Source organism: Charadrius vociferus, unplaced genomic scaffold, assembly GCF_000708025.1.
Source record: "Charadrius vociferus isolate BGI_N301 unplaced genomic scaffold, ASM70802v2 scaffold69, whole genome shotgun sequence".
Lineage (NCBI taxonomy): Eukaryota > Metazoa > Chordata > Aves > Charadriiformes > Charadriidae > Charadrius > Charadrius vociferus.
The window spans coordinates 145,107-166,882 of record NW_009649937.1 but is presented as its reverse complement, the minus strand read 5'-3'; the positions used below and the strand labels follow the sequence as shown (position 1 = coordinate 166,882).

At 38.5% G+C, this 21,776-nt stretch overlaps 1 protein-coding gene across 1 annotated transcript in view; it reads left to right on the top strand.

Annotated features, from left to right (window-relative positions):
• Positions 1–21,776, top strand: part of DIP2A (DIP2 disco-interacting protein 2 homolog A (Drosophila)) — a 152,560-nt gene that overhangs the window by 30,914 nt on the left and 99,870 nt on the right. Inside the window, exon 2 of the mRNA XM_009891397.1 lies at positions 9,188–9,301. Within this exon, the coding sequence (XP_009889699.1) occupies positions 9,188–9,301 (114 nt within the window). The remainder of the gene's footprint in view (positions 1–9,187; positions 9,302–21,776) is intronic.

Genomic DNA, 21,776 nt, shown 5'->3' with positions numbered 1-21,776 from the left:
GCTTTCATCTTTAATATTGGGCATCTTTGCTGTGGTCTGTTGGGCTTTGTGGTTGCTACCAAAGTAGGAATATTAGCTTTTTGCAACTGGTAAACATGAAATGCTCAGTTGCTTGTAAAACATCTGTAGCTGATGGGGTAACTTCTTGAGTGTTTGTGGAGAGAAAAAAAAAAAAATCGTCACTGACATCCAAAAAGCGCACCATAAAAATAAAGCTTCGTACAAGATGTAGAAGTTTAATAGTCTGAAATATCTTCATCTTGCACATTAATCACTGTGCCTTACGTAATGAGGGTGTGGAGAATGTGAAAGGAAAAAAAAAAAGGCTGCTTGGATCAGAAAGGCAGTTAAACAACTTAACATCTTCAAACAGCATCAAATGTTGGCTATATCCTCTTATTTTTACACACACATTTCTCAAAGCAAGGGATGACATCATGATATAAGGCATTTATTACCAAGTTAAATATGAATTTTGTTTGTGATTGGTTGTCTTAACAGAATTACACAGAGAAAATTCTATCTAGCCAATAATTTTCGTTTCACAACATTATTGGAGAGGAATGTGTACTAAAGTTGTGGCAAAAGTACTGTAGATTTTTTTTTTTTCTTTATGGTCCCCCATTTCTATATCTGGTTGTTTCTAGATTTGCATCTTCGGGGGCAGTTTTCAGGGAGTCTTTTCTGATAACCATGGAGTAGAGTTTGGTCTGAGACTTCTCCTGGATGTTATGGTGGTAGAAGTTGCCAATGCAACCGAGCAAGGGGAAGATAAATGTCTTTGTACCTAGCAGCAAAGCATCTTCCGTCTCTCTCCCAGTTAGGTTAAAATGAGTTGGTTCAGACAATTACTTCTGGCCTAATTCATTATAATGGTTGATTACTACACGCCAGGCATAATTATTCTACTTTCGTGTTGTATCACTGATGCATCTAGGAAGTGACAAGCAGAAAGTCTGAATGTATTAAACTCTTCAGTACACTGAGCTTTTGGTTATTTTGAAATACCATTTCCTTAATCGTATTTAAAAGTGGGACGCATTGCATGCATACAACATCCTTTCAAAAGTTTTTCGTTACTGCATTTTCCAAAAATAATTTCCAGCGGTGTCAGAAAATATTTTTAGCTCAAATTTTAAAAAATACTGTTCGTTGATCTGCCCGACCACTCCTAGTCTGTGGTTTTTTTCAACTTCTTTTGTCGGCTTTTGTGGGAAACAGACAGTAAAGTGTAAAGTGATTTCCACCACTCCTCCCCCACCCCCATGCATATAGCTTTCCTTAGATTGTTAAAGGGGATGGCAACTTTCATGATTTACATAATAATGAGATACAAAAGCTGTATCTGGTTTGATAAATTTTGTTCATAACCTCCGGGTGAAGTTTCTAATCAACTTTACAGAACATATCAATTGAGTGTTTCAAAAACATTTTTCATACTTAAAAATGCTTTGATGTTCTTCTTCATAAGCTGCAGGGGGTATTATATTTTGAAGCTTGTATCTGCTGTTAAACAAACCATAATTTAACACACACTTAGTGAAAATGGTTCTTCATTTGTCCTTCTGGTGTAATAGTAGACAAGAGTATGTTTCATTGAAAGGAAACATCTCAACTTATATAAAACAGGACTAGTTTTTAAATAATTGTAAGAGCAGGAGCCAGTGTCAGACTGGTACACCTACAGATGTAGGTATAGCTGGCATCTGTCAATCTGTTTCTGTATTCTACAGAGAGCCCTAATGGGATAGAAGTGGTGGAGTTTGAGCTCTTCCTGTCTCCCTGTGGAGTGAGCTTAAAGATCTACTGAAGCAGTATAAGAACAATTCATTAATTGGGCTAACTGAGCCTGGAAGCTTGCCCGGCTGCTTTTGTGATCCAATTATTTAACCTTCTTTTACCCTGTCAAATGCTGACTCCTGGCAGATGAAGGAAATAATGGTTTAAAGCCAAGCAACTGAATATTTAAATGGAAGCAGCTCTCTTGTCTTTCAAAGTACATGCACAGTTTACAAGTGTGGATTTGTGCAGAATGGAATAACCTGGAATGCATAGACTTTTCTTATCCTCACTGTACTGCGTACTTCATTCACCTTGGCTTTTTTTTTTTTAGTTTGTAAAATGTAAATGGTGCCTTTGTCTACAAACTGCTTTCAGACTTTGAGGTGAAAAGGTGGTATATAAATGTGTCAGAATAGAATTTTCTAATTCTAACACTTAGCATTGCTTTTCCAATAGCAAAACTCCTAAATGGCTTGATCAGACTAAACTTAGGCCAAGATAAAGCACACTAGGCAATTAATGGTATTGTAAAATAAGTAGTCCTATTGTGTAATTTGCACAAAGTGGAAAACTTTCTGCTACTAACGTACAGGTAAAATTACTTCCCTTTCTGGCATTAAGATACATGCCAGTCAATATTTGTCAAACTTCTAGAATTTGATGGTTTTGTGATTTCATTGTGTATGCAAAAGTTTCATGAATTGGTACATTTAAGTACTTGGGTATCTCCATGTTACAACTTTTACACGCAGACAAGTTTTGTACTTTGATAACTTAAATTCTGTCAAAGGGATGAAAGTCCTGCTGCAAATTAAAAATTACCAATAATATACATTTTCAGTGAAGTTGTGCTAAACTTCTAGTACTGCTTAAAAGGCGTCTTGATGCTCGCAGGATGTTTAAAACAGGCTCTTCCAAATAAAATTTTGTATAGATTAGTCAAATGCATCACCATATGGAACGATCAGATGTCACTTATTTCCATTTTAAATAGATTCATATAATATGAAAGATTTATAATCAAGATAGTTTCGTGCTTCACTTATCATGTGCAAACTAAATTAGGGCATCAATCGATAGCCCTTACTTCAGAAAATAGCAATGATTCAGGATAAAAGACTGCTGTTTGAATACTTTGCAAACTTACAGATGTAAGGAGGTGTTCTTTTGTGGATACTAAATATAAAGCTTCACTGGCTTCTCGTGCAGCTACAGTTTTCTATGCTTTTCAAAGACAACGTGAACATAAGCTTAGCTGTGGCTGAAATACTGTGCAACAGAATGAGTCTTGGAATGAAAGTACGTTGTACAGAGGAGAAAAAAGCCATGACTTTTTACTAGAAATTTCACGTCAGAATGGACTTAAGGTTACATGACAGGTTAAAAGTGCTTATTTTACCTGTGAGTTTTATAGAAGAGCAAACAATTGGAAACAGATGTACTTACCACTAACTTAAAAATTAGTAAGAATGATTGTGAACTGCTACTCAGCAGAATCTGTTAATGGCGCACCTGTATGCGGCCCAGCTTGAAGCTCATGGGTGTGTATATTGAGAAAATATGTCCCTAAACCACTTCCACTTTTCTTAGGAGTATTTAATTTCTGCAAGGTTTTCTTAACCTTCCCCTTTCCTTTCCAGTATTTCTGCAGTTTCTTTTTAAGGATTTGTAATTTGATCTTTGATTTATCTTGTTCCTCAAGGTCATGTTTCTACCTTGAAATACTTGCAGCTGTTGGATTCTATTTTCTTTTGAGACATGTCTGCAGCCTTGAAAGGAAACATGGTTTGGGTTTTTTTTGTTTGTTTGTTTTTTCCCCTTTTCCCCAAGCCAGTAAGACCTCAGTCAACTTTTTCAGCTCTGCCCTGTAAACTCAGTGAGGACTGTGAACTCCCAGTGTCTCCCTCCTTTGCTGGATAGCGTGGCACTTCGCATCCATGTGGCAAGTACTCCTGCACATGAGATCATAACGTTACAACGCTAGGGTTAGTCCTCTCATCCACAAGTTTAGCAATCCCACAGAATCCCACAGAACATTTCTTCACTGCTAATGGTGCAGTGGGCCTGGCTGCTTGGGGGCTCATTCATCAACCTCTTTATCAGGTGTTGCAAATGTGCTGGTTTCACCTTCTTTGGAAGAAAATACTAGACTTTGGAAGCACCTTCATAATACTCGATTTTGAGACTTTAAGTTCAATTAAGCAGCAACCTTGGCAGGCTTTTTCATGACTTTGGTCTTTGTTTTGGTATCAGGTGTTAACAGAACAACTGTTTGGTTAACCTTGCCTTTTCTCCAGCTTTTGAATGCCACAGCACGAAGATGCCCTGTGATGTGTGGCCCTGCCCACTGTGGGAGTTCAGCACCCAGAAGAGCTGCTCCTCCTCTTCCTTTTCCTCTTCTTCCTCTTCTTCAAGGCCCTGTTTGTGGCTACAAGTTTAAGCATAAATACAACCATCCTGCTGTATTTCAGCACCACACCCTATTCTTCCTCCGGGTGTCAGCAACTGGTATTGGCTGCCAGGGTGCTGTAACAAATGACATACCTTGGAGTTTTAAAGCTGGGTAACAAGGGACATGTCACTTTGCTTGAGATGTATCATATAAGACTGAGAAAATAAAGCAGACTTACCATGGTGACCCAGTATTCATTTCAGGAATTACATGTCACTACTGCTGTGTATCTCCCCCTTGATGAACAGCTTTATCCTGCCATCATGTTATCTCAATTTTCAGTCTCTGCGGTCCTCATCTTCAAATAACTGCAGTCTCAGAGCTTTGCCCTCTTAGCATGGGAGATGAACCATCCATTGACGGTTCTGTTGTCATCAGCCTTTGTATCAGTGAGATCTCTTTTTCTCTTCCTATGTGCTTCCATTATCAGGAATTTCCTTGGGACTGGTTGGCACATCATTTACTCTGAAGGACAGATAACATGTGAAACAGCCATTTCTTCTGCTGGCTACATAGTTCAGTGTTCCTCAGCATCATCTTTCAATTCCCCAGCTGTTACACCAAATGTTACTGGCTTGCTTTATTGTTGACTTTCATCATAGTTCTTAGAAATGCCTTGATTATTTTTGCTTTCACAGTGGACGAAAATCACAGATGTCAGAGTAATTATTTCTTTTGCAATTTTTTGTTGTTTCTGACTTTTTTTCTGTAAGTCAAAATTATGTATCAGTGGCAGTGTTCCTTTATAATACTTCTAGGATGATGCAAAGTAAAGCTTGGCAAGTTGTTTCACTTCACAAAAATATTTACCAAGCGAGTCTAAGAGGTAGAATTAGAAATAATGACTGCTGAATTGATTCTTCCAACTCCACCAACCCTTCAAATACAGTAACAACCTATCCCCAGAAAAAAATGGAGATTTACGTTAAATTTTTCTGCAGGTGACTTCTGAGTTATGTTTTGGCTGGCAACTTGCCTACTTTTTCAAACCATCCAAGAACCACCTCTACAGGCAGACGTCAGCATTCACACCCTTGACTTTTACTTTATACTGGAGGAACTGGCAAACATTTCTGCAGTGATTTGTCAGTAGTTGATATACCTGAAATTGTGGCTGTCTCTATTCTTGACCTCTGCAAATTGGTGACTGGTAGCCATTTCCTTATCTTTAGCAAGAACTAGGCTCTCACAGAGCCATCTTCAGCTGCCACAATATGCACAGTCATCTCGCACATAGTGTTTACATGACAGACTCATGACATTGCCAACACAGTGTGGTGCATGCATGTTTCTTGTAGCTGGTCCTAGTGAGAATTTAAGTGCAAACTGCTGATTAAGGACTGGAGAAGTCACTTCGTCGCAAGCTAACTATTCCATGAGCTGTTCAGTGTCTGTCTGCATCTTGCTCATCTTCCCTTCTCCATCAGAAGCCTTCAAGGACTCCTCAGTGCAGGTGCAAAGCCACAAAGGAGCTGGATCAGCACTGGCTGTCCTCTGCCCTGTACGTTCATGCACTGAAGAGGAGAGGCTGCTGCACTTGTGGGTGTCCTTTTCTGGTGGTGATCAAGGAAATAATATTCTTTGTTAGGCACACTGTATTTATTTAATCTTAATGCCAAATTAACCAAACAAATATTTTGCATTTTACTGGGTTTACTGCATTTTACTGGGTTTTCATGAATTATTTTTCATTGGCTATCCACTTGCTGGATTCAAAAACTTCAACTAGCTTATTTTCAATTTTGAAAAGTAAGTGGTGAACACTGAAGTGCTTCTATGCACTTCAAAACCACACAAATAGGTAACAAGCACATGCTTTACTGCCTAGATACATCTGCCATACCTCATCGCATCACAAAATCCTCAGACTGCAAAATCCTGACTTTGTAATTTGAAGTATTTTATGGTGACTCTACCCATTGGATAACAATGCTTGGAAAAATTAGAGGTTTTTTTAACCAGGGACTGGGCATATGTGAGCGATGTGAGAAACACACAAATCTGCTTGGGCATTTGTGGGTTTTGTTTTGATTTCATTCTTGGTTTGATAAAATTATAAAACATATACAGAAATATAATTTTTCTATATATTTCTTCTGCTAAAAAAATTTCTGCTCAAGAAAAATGGTAATGAAAGCATTTCTGTCTTGTGTCCCAATATTATGCAAAATATTTGCCACAGTGTTATGGTTTAGGCCAAATCGGCTACTGGGGACCTGGAGGACCCCAGATGGGACCGACAGATGCTCTCCTCTACCCCTCTTCAAAGAGAGGGGCAAAGGAGGAAAAAGAGACTTACGAGTTTAGAAGGAACTAAACTACTTTAATGAAATATTAATAATAAAATTAATAAGAAATAATGAAATATATACAAAACCGTATCAAGCTCCCGAGATGACAATCACGACACCGGCTGGCACTGGGGCAGTCCCAGGCTGGACTCAGTGACGGACGGGAACTGGATTCTGGATTTGCATTCAGGATTGGGATCGCAGGCAGACGAACAGGGTCCTCCTCAGACATCGGCCATTGCAGGAAGAGAGAGAGCCTTCGATCCCTCAGCCTTTATACTGAGCATGAGGCAGATGGGATGGAATACCCTTGTTGGTCAGTTTTGGGGCACCTGTCCTGTCCGCTCCTCCTTGCAGGTGGGACCCCACTATGCTTTTCCGCTTCCGACCCTCCAATGGGGCAAATAACAAAGTTGGTTGGCCTTGGGTGTTATAGCAATAAGTATAAGCAAGGTCCTGTCTGCATACCATGGCTGGGCATCAGCTATAAACATAGGTCTTATCACCCTGAGAGAGTGAACATTGTCTGCACAATATGCTGCTAATTTCAGTTGTTAGAGAGGCCCAGCTAAGAAGCGAAGTTACTGACCAAAATTGGTTCTGTTTTACCTCAAACCAGGACACACAGATTTATGAATAAAAACTGACAAATTCTCTTTGGTTGTAGTTTGAAATATCTGCAATGATTGAAGCACTCCAGGACTTGCAATTTTTTCTTACCTGTTTTGAGCAGTGTCTTCAAGCTGTTACAGCTTGTTTTTGCATACTGTCAGTAATTTTAAATGTTGCATATTCACTTCGTTGGAAGGGGGATGGTAGAATGAAGTGACTTTGTTTCTTTTAGCAGTGTCCTCTGATGTAGGAGGGAGGTGGATGTTTGAGGAAATACTCATGTTAGAGCAAATACTGCTATGGACAATATTAAATAAAAAACCAAAACCTGCCCAAATGTATTAAGGCAGATAACTGAGAAACATTTTAAAATAGAGAGTAAGAACTTTTCTGTGTGAAATCTGACTGAGGAAAAGGGGTTGCTTCTGCATACCCAAGCCATGCCACTTGTTTGGATGAATGAAGAATGATTGTTACTAGTAACATATAATTTTATATATATGATTTTATAACATCATTTCCAAAAGGAATGAATCCTAGTAAATCATGCTCTGTCTTTCTCTGGATTTTCTTCATGACTCCTGATTCTGCTGGTTGCCTACAGAGCACTTCGGTAAGGATAAAGACACGTACCAGGCAAAGCTCCAGGTCTGGGACATGTTGTCAGCTCTTACTGCACACCTGACGATTGAGAACATGGGGTAGCATTCGTAGAGTTCTGTCAAATGCAAGAACTAAATCCATTCAAGCAACAAGCGTGCTAAGACTCACAGATTATTTTTTTTATTATTATTTTCATTTTTTTTTTTACATCCTCTTTTGGTTTCCAGACATTGTTTTGATTCCTTCTGTGAATAAGATGGAAAAAAAGTTTCAGGTTTGGTAGAAAGCAAACGGCCAGAGGTAGGCTGTTTTACTTAATCCATATATATGTAATTCATACTTTTTCTTTTTTTTTTTACTTCTCCTGTAGTTTGCTTTGGTATGCTCTTTCACCAATATGTTGCTGGAAGAATGTGTTTGAAGCAAAGATCTAAATGTAAAATTTTACTTTTGTGTCCTAACTCAAGTCAACATAATTATCTGCCTACGTTTCTAAAATTCACTTTCTACTTAAGTATGTTTTCATACTTAAATATCAGATATTTATAATGTCTTTAATCTTGGTTATATTTCATGCTGATGTGAAGCACTGCACATGCTATGTGGAACTGCATAGTATCTGATCATCTTTAAGCAAGTGTGAATTCTGGGAGGTGGAAGTGGTTTTAAGTTAAGATGCCTGTTTTCACGTCTGTGCTGAGTTCTAGAAAACCGACAAAGCTCTCAAAATTTTGGTGGGATTTGGATTTTTTTTCATTTTTATACTAAGCTTACTGCTGGTTTTGCATGAAGCCACCTTGTTCTGTTGGTGGAATCATTGGATGTACATGTTCTGAAATGTCTCAGAAACTTATTTTGGGTTTCTATAGAAGTTTTCCTTCTATTCTAGTCTGTGTGAAAAGACATCATGTTTTACCAGTGGAATCTGCACTAAGGTTTAAAACAGGATATCAGATGACAACTGTGAATAAAAACTAGTGCTTGAAGGAGATTATTACCTCCTAGAATTTGAAAGCAGAGTCTAGTGCTGCACATAGCAGAGTGGGCAACATGGTCTAGAGTTTGAAAGGGACTACACAGGTGTGCTAGAGAATGTTGTCTAAAGCCTTAGTATATTGAGCATTTCTGGTGCCCCAGAAGGGTGCAGAGCCAGGCTTGTCAGCTTCATTGGCTTCCATTACACTGCAAATCTCTTGTGCTGCGTTCTGCATTATGGTAAATATCTCTAGAACCACATTCAACACAGGTGCTGCAGACAAAACCACTTTTCTTCTGTTGTATAGCTCCGAGTCACTCATTTTCGTATATATACAGATAGTGCTGCATGGGTAGTATGTATATGGCTGTAAATTTCTCTAATGTGCCCAGGTCTTTGTTGCTCATGTGACTGATGCAAAGTTAGAGAGTTTAATCATAGGTTTCATGAAAATGAGAAAGCTTCTTTAAGAACTGTTCCAAACAATATGCATTTATTTCTTTGTTTCTTTAGGAGACATCACTCAGAAAGGATATGAAAAGAAAAGAGCTAAGCTGTTAGCACGGTACATACCACTCATTCAAGGTAAGAGACAGCATGTAAGTTACACCTTTTGTGCTAAATCTGTGAAAATATGTAATAGAAAAGTTTTTGCTAAATAGAATAGATGAATTAATAGCATTTGATTGACATGGAACCTAATGATTAGGGAGAAATGGCTATTGTAGAGAAGTTCAGAACAAGAGAAAAGTCTGAAATGTAGTTTTGAACTTTATGTGAAATGTTAAATGGTGACATTTTTGTCAGCAAACGTTAGTTTGAGAACTGTATCCAAGACTTTACAAATTTTTGAAGTTAACTTACTTATTCCTGAAAGCAAGTGGGCTGGTTTTGTTAAATGAAAACACTCAGTAGTCATCACTTTCATTCTTTAGTGTGCTTTTTTGCATATGCCCTCTGCCTCCTCATCACCCCTTGGGCCCCCAGTTTCTTCAGAATACTGACTTTTTGTTATAAACTGTTACTTCTTAAGTTGGTTATTATCAGACTTTATCTTAAATGGCCAAAAGCTAAGCACCCAACTTTTCCTTATTTTTATACTAGGACACTTAAATTATTTGGGGTTAAAGCTGTTGTGCTGCCATTGAGCTTTGGTCTTGTATGATAACCCTGGGCCAATTCTTCCATAGCTTAAGAGATTCTGGTTGAGATAAGGGAAAATGAGAAGACAACCGAGATGAGTGGAACTGATAATGAGACACTGTAGATACCTGAGAGAAAAAAAATAATCAAGTATTATTTTACAAAGTTAATGTTATGCTTTCAGATCAGAGAACAGAGGGAATAATGCTGCTGAAATCTTGATGCAGTGCCCGTGTGGCTTCTTGTAGCAAGATAGACAAAAGTTGTATTCTCATGAGTTCTGCTGACTGCAGAACTGGTTTACAGTGTGTATTTGGCGTCGAACAGTTAGAACATGGTCTGGTATATCATCATGGGGTTTCTTAGCAGAGGTTTATTGTTGTGGTTTGGGTTTCTGGTTGTATTTTGGTTTTGTTCAAGTAGCTTTTCCCTTAGCAAATTTATAGTACTCTGTGGACCACGCAGGACCTAACTCATCTCTATAAAATGCCTCATTTCTTGAATAGAAGCAGTTTGGATTATTTTTTTTTTTTTTTTTATGAATATTGCAGTCAGCAGCAAGCTGTGGCTTCACTTGCCACAGCTTCTCCTCCTTACACCATTTTTCTCTTAGGAACTATCTCGCTTTCCTGTTCTAAATACTCTGTCCTCCAACTCAGCTTAGTTAAAGATTTTGAGACCAGGGTAAGTATGGATTTTGGCTGAGGATTAACAGTTATGAGAGATGTTCTGTCAATGAACTCTGTCTATGAGAAAGTCATGCCTTTGGATTTCTGTCTCTTGTTTTAATCTCTCACAACCGTTGATTTACTCTGCCTTCTCTCATTTCTGTCGATAGTGATTTTTTTTATTTTTTCCCTCTCAACCTTTAAACTGAAGGCTGTTTTCACAAATTGCTCAAGTTCTGAGCTCTCAAGTGTAGCACTTTGTCTTCCATACTTTTTTTAAAGTAAGTTTTAAAACTAAACCGCCTTTGTTCTCCTTTTCTGTATGAATACTGGTGACCCCGTGTCATAATCTAATTCTTGGGGTCTTAGAAGCAACACTGAATCCTGTGCAGCATTTCCAGGGATGTTACACTGATTATATTCAGTTGTCTGCTCTAGAAGACTGCTATGATACCTGTATGATTTCCAAAGGTGTTTTGTAATATCCTATTTAGGTAACCTGCGCATTCAGGAACTCACTTGGCTGAAGCCATATATGAAACTACAGAATTGACTTGTTACGCAGCTTTGGAAGGAAATAAAATTAGTAGGGCAAATGGCACTTCTTTGTGCCATTTTTGTTTTCATTGAAGCTTCTCTTTCAAACTTGAGGTGTTCAGAAATGTTTCATTCAGGAGAAGTGACTTCATATAAGGTGTTAACCTAGAACATCCTGGGAAAGGAAAACATGTCCTAAGGAGGTGGCAGTGCGATTCAGCAGACTCCTAGTTTTTGTGATCTGATATTAGGCTCAACTGAGAATCCTAGGTCCCTTTAGATTTCCAGCTACTTAAAAATTTCTCCTTGTTCAGCCAAGTTTTCCCTAATCATCATTTCAGCCACCAAGGAGTGGTTGAGAATTAGCTGATCCCATGGTTTGTCCTACTTGTTTGATACCACATTTTCTAAGAAATACCAGATTACCTGATTTGTCTACCACTTCTGCCTAGCCTTGCATTAAGGTGACAGGAACCTAGCTTTAATACGAGAGAGTGAGCTGTCTGTCTGCGTCTGAGCACAAAAAATGGCACTCTGGCAAAAAGACAAAGTTTGCTTAAAACCATAAGCTAACTACTTATTTCAGTTTCCTGACATATGTTCCATTAACCCAGTTCTACCTTGGAATTTTGTTAATTGACACAGCTTCAGCATGGCTCAGATTAATGTGGGGGAGTCCCAGTGGCTTTGAGCCTGCGGTAATACATCCTTTGCTCAGTAGCATTCCTGATAGGGTTTGTTAAGTTTCCCTTTATCCATCAAGTTTTTGCAGACTGATGGATGCCGGCATTTTGGATTTGAAGAGTTCTTAGTCTGTGATTTGACCATCCCCATGACTTGTGTCACTCTAAATCTGATTTGGTCATAATTTCTTTTCCAAGTATATGCATTGTTAGCTTTTCTCTGTTGGCCTATGAGATAAAGACTGCTGACCAGTTAATTTTATCTCATGCTCTTCAGTACTTATTTGAATTTCACAAGACGTGATGTTTTCCTCGTGGTTCATCAATACCTACCTCTATTTGTTTTGTTATAGAACTTTAGCTGATAGGTCAATTCTGCTGATTTGTAAGGTTTTTAACAAAATGTAAGATGGGAACTGAAAGTACTGAGTAAGAAGTAGAATTTCTGGTGAGAGGCAGGAAAGTAGAAAAAGGAGTAATGGGAAAATTGTTTGAAACGAAAGGTTTTTATTACTGTAAGTTTATGAAATATGAGATTATTAGACAACTCAAGATAGGACTGCATGTTGATGTGGTACTTGTAAAGAAGGAAGAGGTGGTGGCACAGGTTTAGAAGCAACTATAGAAAGAGCTGCCTTAAACGGAGAGGAGAGGGTGACCATTCTGTGAATCTGCTGTAGGTTCTCCAACTTAGACTTGAATGCGTACAGGGTTTCTACGATTTTGGGGTCAGTGATTCTTCTGTCTTGTTAGAAATTTGAAGCAGATATCTGTAATCACAGAGTTCAGATTTACATGGGTAGTTGATCAGGTCCTTTTGTAACAAACATTCATGAATCAACAGCTGTATGATCTTTGTGTCTTAAAAAATACTCATTTACTCATAAGATTTGAGTTCTGGAAGTTTAACTTTTCATGTTATACCTCATCAGCTGCCACATAAAAATGAATCATATGAGAACTCCTACTTTTTCATTGCCAAGTACAATGGATTGGATTAAGTTTCTACTGCACTGTGTAGCTTACTCTGTGGGGAGCCAAATCCTTATACAGTGTTAAATAACCCCACAGAAAAAGACAGAAGTGACTGAAAAGCGTATCTTCAATTAATAGTAAAATTAAGTAGAACTTGGAGTAGACAGGAGTCGCATTCCTGTAGGCTCTGTTTTGCATTCCAGAAGTTATGAAGTTGCAGTTATGCAGTATGCAGTTATGAAGAGTTAGTAGAATGTTAGATTTTGCTTAGGAACCATAAAACTAGCTACTGGGAAATACTAATTAAAATGTGTTATCTTGCACTAATCCAACCAAATGCACTGTGCAAAAGTAAAAACAAATGTTAAGTAATAGCAAGCCTTAACAGTAATCAGTCAGTAATGAGTTTCTTCAGTCAACCTCTGCACCCAATCTTCAGATAAAACTCTGATGAAATAAACAATTACATCTGTAGGCAACCTGGCATGCTGCTAGGTAAAGCTTCTGAGAGATGGATAACATCAGACACATCACAAAAATCCATTTTGAATGTGGATAGAGTTTGGATGTAAAAAGTTTCAGAAATAACATGATAAATGAGCAGTGTTTACAGTGAAATTTGGTAACTTGAATCCTGGAGTGTATTGTCCTGATAGGGAGAAAATACTGTACTCCTTTCTCCCTTTTTTTTCTTTGTAGCCAGTGTTCATCATCACTTTTCTGTTGAATTTCAAGAAACTTTTGATGGTTAGGAGAACTGTGTCTTTCTAGAATCACTTTGAATTCCAGCATGTGGGATATATCTCAGAATGAGAAACAACAGCAGGGATGATGGCAACCCCAAAAGGCTCATTATAAGCAATCTTGGTGCTGTGCTTGGGAAAGCAGGTAATTTCTACTTGTGAAGTTACATTTGTCTTTGGAACATTAAAAAATTCATGTCAGGAAGTGGAATGTCATAAGCTGATTGTTGGATGTGAAATAAATAAAATTTCTTCTCTGCACTCAAATGTGGTATGTTGGTAACTAGATTTCTTTTTAGTGGATGCCATGCCATTACCTGAATTATGCTGATATTCTAGACACTTGAATGTAAGCAGGGTTATGTAAGCTGGGTGGCTGCCTCAAAGCAGCAAAACTCATCAAAATATTTGCAGAAGGGTATGGTATGAATTAGTTAGTTTAACAGCTGAGAGGTTTGACAAAGGGCTTGTCATAAGCAAACCTCCAGATAGGAGTACTGGCCAACTTTCTAGCTCATTAGAGTTTTCCCCTTTATTTAAACCTAGTGTTTACCTACATCTTCACCAACTGCTTAGGTATTGTCTGAACAGGAAAAGCAACCATAAAATCCCAGTTCCTTTCTATTTGATGTGTTGTGCTGAGTAGGAGATTGGTGTTGGGTATTAGCTGAGGGACTTTGGCTCTGAACATGTGCAGGTGCTACTTCATCCTTCTGATGTTAGTGTATTTCTGCTGAAATTCCCTCTGGAGAAGTTGAGATGCAAGATTGGAATGGGAGGTGGTCCCATGTGGGTGTTTCTGGCTCTTGCCTGTAGTACAAGTCCCTCTGCTTCATCATCTCCTAGTCAGTACTGTGGGAGCATTGGTTTTCATAAAGCTTGGGCAAAAGATGCCTGGAAAAAAAAGATACAGAGAGAATGGGGAGCCTAGCTGAATGGGAAAAGACAACTGCATTGCAGAGGAAAATCATATTTCGGTTGTATGGAAGGGGAGGAGACATTCAAAAGTCATCTCTGTAAAACAGAAGACAATACTGTCATCTAATTTGTGAGATGAAGCTAAGGGAAGGTGTCTGCCATGAGTTTTAATTTTGCTTCCTTACAGTTGTAGATGCTATGTTGCTTACTCTTCCAAAAGCTTATCAGTTACAATTAACTGGAAACATTTTGTTCCATGGTTTTCTCAGGCACGTTATCTCCATCTCCTGGTGTAATTCAGTGTCTTTTACCAGGAATGATTATGCTACCATGAAGGCTTTAACTTCCTTTCTAAACAGCTCAAGCTGTAACTCCAAAACCTCTTTCCTACCTTACTGGCATCTACATGAACTATTACTACTGGTTCATATCCAATATTTTGCAAGACCATGTTCAGATGCGTTGTAAGAACTTTTCACCTTTACACAGAGGTGGCAAGTCATCACATAGCCCTCTGTGATACTGTCAGAAATCAGGATGGTTTGTTCATGGTGGAAGCACCAAACATAGTAGTTACCTCTCTAGGGGCAAGAAAAAGGGATCTATCGATTCAAAAGTAAATCTGGATGTCTTGTCAAGCAGACACGTTGTGGAATAATTTCTCTAAACTGTTTTGCTGTTGTCTTGCATGGAAACTTTTATCCCCCTTTAGGGGTACTAATATGAAAACAGAATTTCTCTGTGATGCCCCTGAATTATCTTGTTGAACCTCTTTTTCTCTTCAGTGGCTAGTTACTTGCGTGTGTCAATGAAACTTGTCTCCCTGAGGTTTCTGTCTCTTTTGGTGAACTGATCTGGAGTCTGAGCACCTTTGGCCAACTGCGTCATGCATGCTCCTGAGAATGTGTGCATCTACACTCTTCCCTTGTGATGGTCGTTTTCTTGGTATCCTGATTTCTTACTGATCTTTTTACAGTGTTACTCTTATTTTTAAATTGCCTCTTCTGTTGTGTAAATCAGGTTGCAACTGCAGTGTTCTGGTGCTGCTTTACAGAACAATCTGTGTAAATGATTTCACTAGATTTAGTTCGTGCTAGAGAAACACCTTGCGGAGTAACTTTATTTTTCCTCTGTTGTCAGAGTGATTCCACCATAATTACAATTATTTTTGGTTGTTCTTTCCTCCCCTTTTCTTCCTTCGCGCTTCTGCTCCAGCAAAATTAAAATGTTACCACTTTCAAATTTTCATTTTTAAAGAAAATGATGATGAAACCTCCTCTAGTTTTGGTTGAGGTTGGCACGTACCATAGTTCCATTTTTCTTACATTCTCTTTGTTTTATGTAATTTACTTGAAAAACCCTACTGCTAATTTTGTAGGAGCTCACTTAAAGCATCAAACAATCAAATAGTACTTAAGATAACTTAGCAGTGCAGTCTAGTATGACTGATGGTTTTGTCTACTGGCCATATGAAGTTCTGAAAATAAAAGAGCGTATTTCTTACACTGTAATACTTGTGATTACTTGATGAATGATGAGTCCATATTCTGTTAGTCGTGCTGAATAGAAAGGCATGTTAGAGTGGGATTAAGACATAGTCAGCTAGTGTAGGAAGCTGGGTTTGACTCTGTAGTCATTTGAAATTTCTGCAGTCTTTGAAAAATGTTTCTGCTGCTAACAAGGATACATGCCCTTTCTATTCCAACTGGAAGGGTGGACCAGATGCTCTTTCAAGGTGCCTTCCAGCTTAGGCTGTTCTGTGATTCTTTATAGCTGTGATTTTTGTTTTTATTTCTTTGTTGGTACTTCAGCCCAGCGTTCAATTAGAATAGGATGAGTTTTACATACCCCATAGCACTTTGTTCTGTAGTTCCTTTTCTAAGGAATGTGCAACTTACTTTAGTGTCTTGGAGTCTACAGTAGCTTTTATAATTTCTTATATTTATAATTTATAGGGGAAAAAAGTGCAGTTACCTTTCTTGGGGCAATTGAATTAAAACTCCTACTTTATATTACGGGTATAACAGCTGTGATCAAAGTATGCCCAAATTTTAATAGGCTAATTTGGCTGGATCTTAGTGTAATTTGTTTAAATGAAATATATGAAAATGTAGTGTGATCACGTGGGCTTTTTATAGCTTCACTGCTCACAGTTTCTGAAAATAGAAATGGATTGCTGTTCATGTGCCTTTCTAAAAGAGTTATTTTTAATTTTTTTTTTTTTTTAGCATTGTATCTTTATGATCAAATTTCATAGTACTTTCTTTTGGGAGCTTGAATATGGAGATTGGGCTATTAGAGTGCTGATGGCTTTTATTTAGGTTTTTTATGATAAATTAATTTTTCATTAAAAGTAAGAGTCATCCTGCACCAGTCTAACTATATCTGTCTAGGTACAACAAATATTTTTGAGCTTGGTGTAAACCTTCTGATGCAGTCAAAAGCAAATGATCAACTGGCATACTCAATGCAAAGGATAGGAAACATTGAGGTAAATAGTTTTACAAAATGATGATAAAATTAAAAGCTACGTTTCTGTGATGTCAGTGTTTTATCTAGAAAGAATGTATTTCCTAGAAATAAAGTGCGCTTGGATGCAGGATTTATAGGTTTTTGCTTCCTTTTAAGTGTTTTGTAGGTGGTATCCCTTCATGCTCCCTTGTGCTTATGAAGTGCTGCTGCTACTGTTTTCAGAGGTGTGTCTTTTTTGCTAGACAAGGCCTTGTACTTTTCTCAAACTGACAATGTAAGACCTCTGTTTGTCAGGAATGCAAAGTGTGGTTATATCTATCATCTTTGGTAGCTTGCTTTCTTCTTTTCTAATTAGTGTGCTTAAATAGATATTGCCTCTGTGGGCTCAGCTAATATAACCAAATGTACGTAAGTGATGTGGCCAACATCATCTTGAAAGTTGATAGCCAAGCAAGGAGTGTTTTAACAGAGATCTTCCAAGCTCCAGAGACTGAATTGTCCTATTGCTCTCTGCTGGAGTTGGGTGCTGCACAGCCAGCGATCTTCCTCTAATGGCTGTGTTTCACCTTCCATTCCCTGCTCCTAGTGTTGACTTTGCTAACTCTCTACCATGGAGGCCTTTCATATCTGGCTTCTGCTTCTTTTACTGCCTGCTTTGATTAGACCTGTGCTGCATGACACTTTGGTAGTTTATATTAATTTGGGCTATGACTGACGGGCAGAAGCTGCTTACATTAAGAGAGCTGAGCTGCTTGTGAAGTATCTCCTGAACTCATGCTTAGAATGGACTATAATTTTGAGAAATAAAAATTCTAGCTAATGACATGTAGGTCTTCTGCTTACCAATCTTGTCATAATGTCTAAATAAGCGTGGCTCTTGCTGTTGGTATTTTCGTTGACACAGTTTAGTTTCCTGGCTAGTATTTGGATTCATTTAATTCTCAACAAGCATCTTCTATACTTTTGTATTTTTTGCTGCTCTTATATGCTTCCTTTAATGGAAACTAATAACACCCTTAAAATTATTTAATTTTCTCTATATGTAAACCTGTGAGCTGAAGGTTACTTCAATGAGTAGAGAAAAATATTATAGAACAGTGTAAGTTCATATGAACAAGCATAGTTCATATATATGATGCCTATTATTATTTTTTTTAAACTCATGATTTTCTAATATCTTATTCTGCATGATAAATTACATTGGGTAGACCCTTGTTCAGTTTCACTGACCCAGAAGGTGTGAACACTTAGATCATTTCAGATCTTGAAGACAGAAATATATGCATCAGGTAATGTGTTCCTGGATGTGGTATGACAGCAAAGAATGATAAAATTGAACTACAACCTGAGTAAGGACTGGATGCTTAATAACTGAGGTGAGGCTTCTCAGAACAAAAAGTAAAGAGAGGTCCTCCATGCTCAGATTTCAGTCTCTCGAGGAATAATTTCCATTTAATCTCCTGCCTTAAGTTTTCTATGAAAAGATCCGGAACTCAGCGTATGTGTTTCATGTAAAACTTGATCATCTCCAGTCATTTTTGTGAGAACAGTTTGCTTTTTTTCTTTTACAGTTCAGTGGGAAATAACTGTATCTAAAATTCTATTTAAAGATATCTGGAATTAATATGACTGTTACTGTGGAGCTGTACCTAAGCTAGATACGCATTAGCACAGCTACGCAGCTTTTCTTGGGAAGACTGTGAGGAATACAAGCTACCGTAGTGGTGGTGAAATCAAGGAGTTACATGCAGATATTTCATGTGAAGGTGCTACACAAAAATGTTCCTCTTCTGCTGTAGTGTTTGAAATGGTACTAAGAGGGAAGGAGACGCTATTTCCAGACCACCTGCCCCTGCCCCTGCTCCTTGCATATGTTAATAAATGGCTGAAAAACCTGCCAGGAAAGATCTTACCTATTCTTCTAGAATACCTGTCTCTAACTAGGAAACTCCTGAAGCTCCCTCTCCTTTAGGGCAGGCAATGGCAGAGGGAACTAAGAAATACTGCGGTCCTTGGTGAAAACCTCCCTTGTTTTTGTAGGGGCCCTATGTGAGTGTGGGTGGTAAACAAACTGCAACAGAGAAACATGAACAGGAGGTCTGTAGGGCTTGAATCCATGGAGAGGGCATGGAAAACAGAGGCAGGGTTGGAGGAGATGGGCTGAAGAGCCTGGGGTTGAAGGGGCAGTAAGGGAAGGAGTGTGCTAAAAACGGGATGGCTTGCCACAGTCTTGGGCAGAGCAGGGTGCTGGGTGCAGAGGAGACAGCGGAGAGGGACCAGAGCAGGGCTGGATGGACTGAAAGGTTGGCCTAGAGCCAGACCAGGAGTTTCCCACACTTGTTTTATTTTTCTGCCTGTTGTACCTCTTTTCATTTCTTTTAGTGCTTTGAACCTGGTCGTTGTCTTTTGTTTCTCTCTTATTTCTAGATCCAGTTCAACAGCTGCAGAAATGTTAAATAGTGTACAAAGAGCCTAAAGTTTCCACTTCGGCCTCCCTCTTCCCCTCTGCTCTCTGCAAAGCTCTTTAACATGATACACCATCTTTTGCAGACTCTGGATATTTAGAGGTGTGATACGTAACTGGGTAGCAATGCAAGTAAAACTGAGATGAGGGTATTGTGGCCATGCTGTTTTAACTCCTTTGGTTTTATTTTTGAGTTTACTATTAAAACTTGGAAGAGAATACTTTTGAAAGGTTCAGCTAGTAAACTGGTACAATATATCTATATAAGTTAACCTAGTTTAGAACTGAAATTACTTTGCCTGAATTTCTGTTTTGGGAGGTGAGTATCATGATCAGTCTTTTTGTGAAGGTAATTAGATTTGCATGTTTAATAGCTGTTTCAAATAAGAGTTTGCTGAGACATTGGTGAAAGTCTTTAAAAACCATTGAGTTTGATGTTAGGACATCACATCTTATACCAGTTAGATGAAAGATTAATAAGGCAACTGCTCTACTTGTGAGTTGCCCAGGAGAGTCCTCTAGCAATAAAGCTTGTGCCTTTGCTAAGTATGTTTTAGAAATTTTTGTCTCTGCCTATCTGATGCCAGATGTGTTTAGCTAGGCATCGTCCCCAGCAATGCTGGCAAAGAGTCTTCATTGTACTGTCAACTGTTCAGTGCTCTTATAGTAAAATAATTTTGACTTGTATAAATCAAAATTGCTAGAAATGTCAGTGTTAGTCTTGATTCTCCAGCATTAGTGGATGGAAAAATAGTTATAATTCAAATATTAACTTTAATGTCATCCTGTAGAAGAGAATTATTCAGTTAATTGGAACAAGCAGCCTCTTGAAGATAGCTTTTCATTCTTTCTAGCTTTTTGAGTAAGTTAAAAATGGACAAAACACAGTGATAGTGGATCAAATGTCTTTAGTGTATACTTCTTAAAATATTTTTGTGAAGATCTTCAGTGTGAATGGGGGAAGTTAGCCTGATTATCCATCTACTTTTGCTGAAGGCTAAGGTAGTCATTTGCACAGCACCAGAATAAATTAACAAGTTCACCAAGCTTGTGGAACAGGATTTTTCTGGCAGATAATTGTGTAGCCTAAGAGTTAGATGTAATATCTTACATTTTTTACCAAAAAGTGATGTTTTTCAGACTCATCCGTGGTGTTTTTGCGCTATGATGTGAGAACTTTGTCTTTGAGAAAGCAAAAAGGGAGGCTTAACTTGAAGAAACACAGATGTGGTTTCTAACAGTACCACTGATTTAGTGCCTCATCCTAATTTGAAGGGAACTTCTGACATTCATTTATGTATATTTCATCACAGTACAGCTGCCCTAACTGATTCACAAAAATCGGTTCTGTAAGTGTTGGAGGAGGAGAGAGTTCTGGTTTTGGAGTTGGTAAGCTTTCATGCACTCTTACGCTTATTTGGGGTCCCTTCTCTTCCCCACTTCCCCTGCCCCAGTACTGTTGTGGCCAAATAGCAGTGCTCAAGTTGCATGTCTTGGAAGCATCCCACATGCAGCTTGTCATCTGCTGGTTTATTATACCAGTTAGCTTGTTTTACATCCTTTTTCCCCATACGTTCAAGGGCTAAACCCTTGTGCCAGGTGCAGCGGTGTCATTGGCCACAAATTATGCTGGCCAGCTTTGCTGGGTGTCCTTGTTTCAGCTGGAATAGAGTTAATTTTCTTTCTAGTGGCAGCTGTGTTTCAGATTTGGTATAAAATGAATGTCCGTAATGCATATTGTTTTAGTTGTTGCCAGGTGATGTTTATATTAGTCGGGGACTTTTTTCAGCTACACATAGAAGTTGAGAGGGAGCACAGACAGAACAAACTGGCCAACAAAATATTCCATGCCATAGACATCATGCCTAGAGTACAAATGGGGGTTGGCTGGGGGGTGGGAATCCACGATCACTGCTCTGGATTGGCTGGGCAACCAATCACTGGGTGGTGAAAGTGACTGTTGTTGTATTACTTTATCTTTTACCATTATTATCATCATTGTTCTGTTAAAATGTATTTATCTCAACCTGTGAGTTGTTTTTCTTTTTTCCCTTTCCCCTTCTTTTCTCCCTCTTTTCCCACCCTTCTGAGGGCAGGGAGAATCGAGCAAGTGTCTGCATGGTGCTAGCTGTCTGCTGGGGTTAAATTGCAACACCGGGCTCATGGGATCACAGAGTGGGAAAGGGGCTTGGTTGTGGTCTTATGAGTCCTGATTCCAAGGCATTGTTGTTACTTGCTTTCATACCAGTTTAGGAGTTAAAAATGGGGGATTTGTGGACTATACCAAGCCCAGGGGAAGAGAAAGGTTTGGAAAGCTGGATACTGAACTGTAGAACTGGAAGAGATAAGCGTGAGGAATTACGAGTAGAGCATTAATCTCTTCTTCCACTTAGAACTAATAACTCTTTTATTCTTTTGGAGTAAAAAAAAGAAAGTCACCCAAATAAATAATCTTCT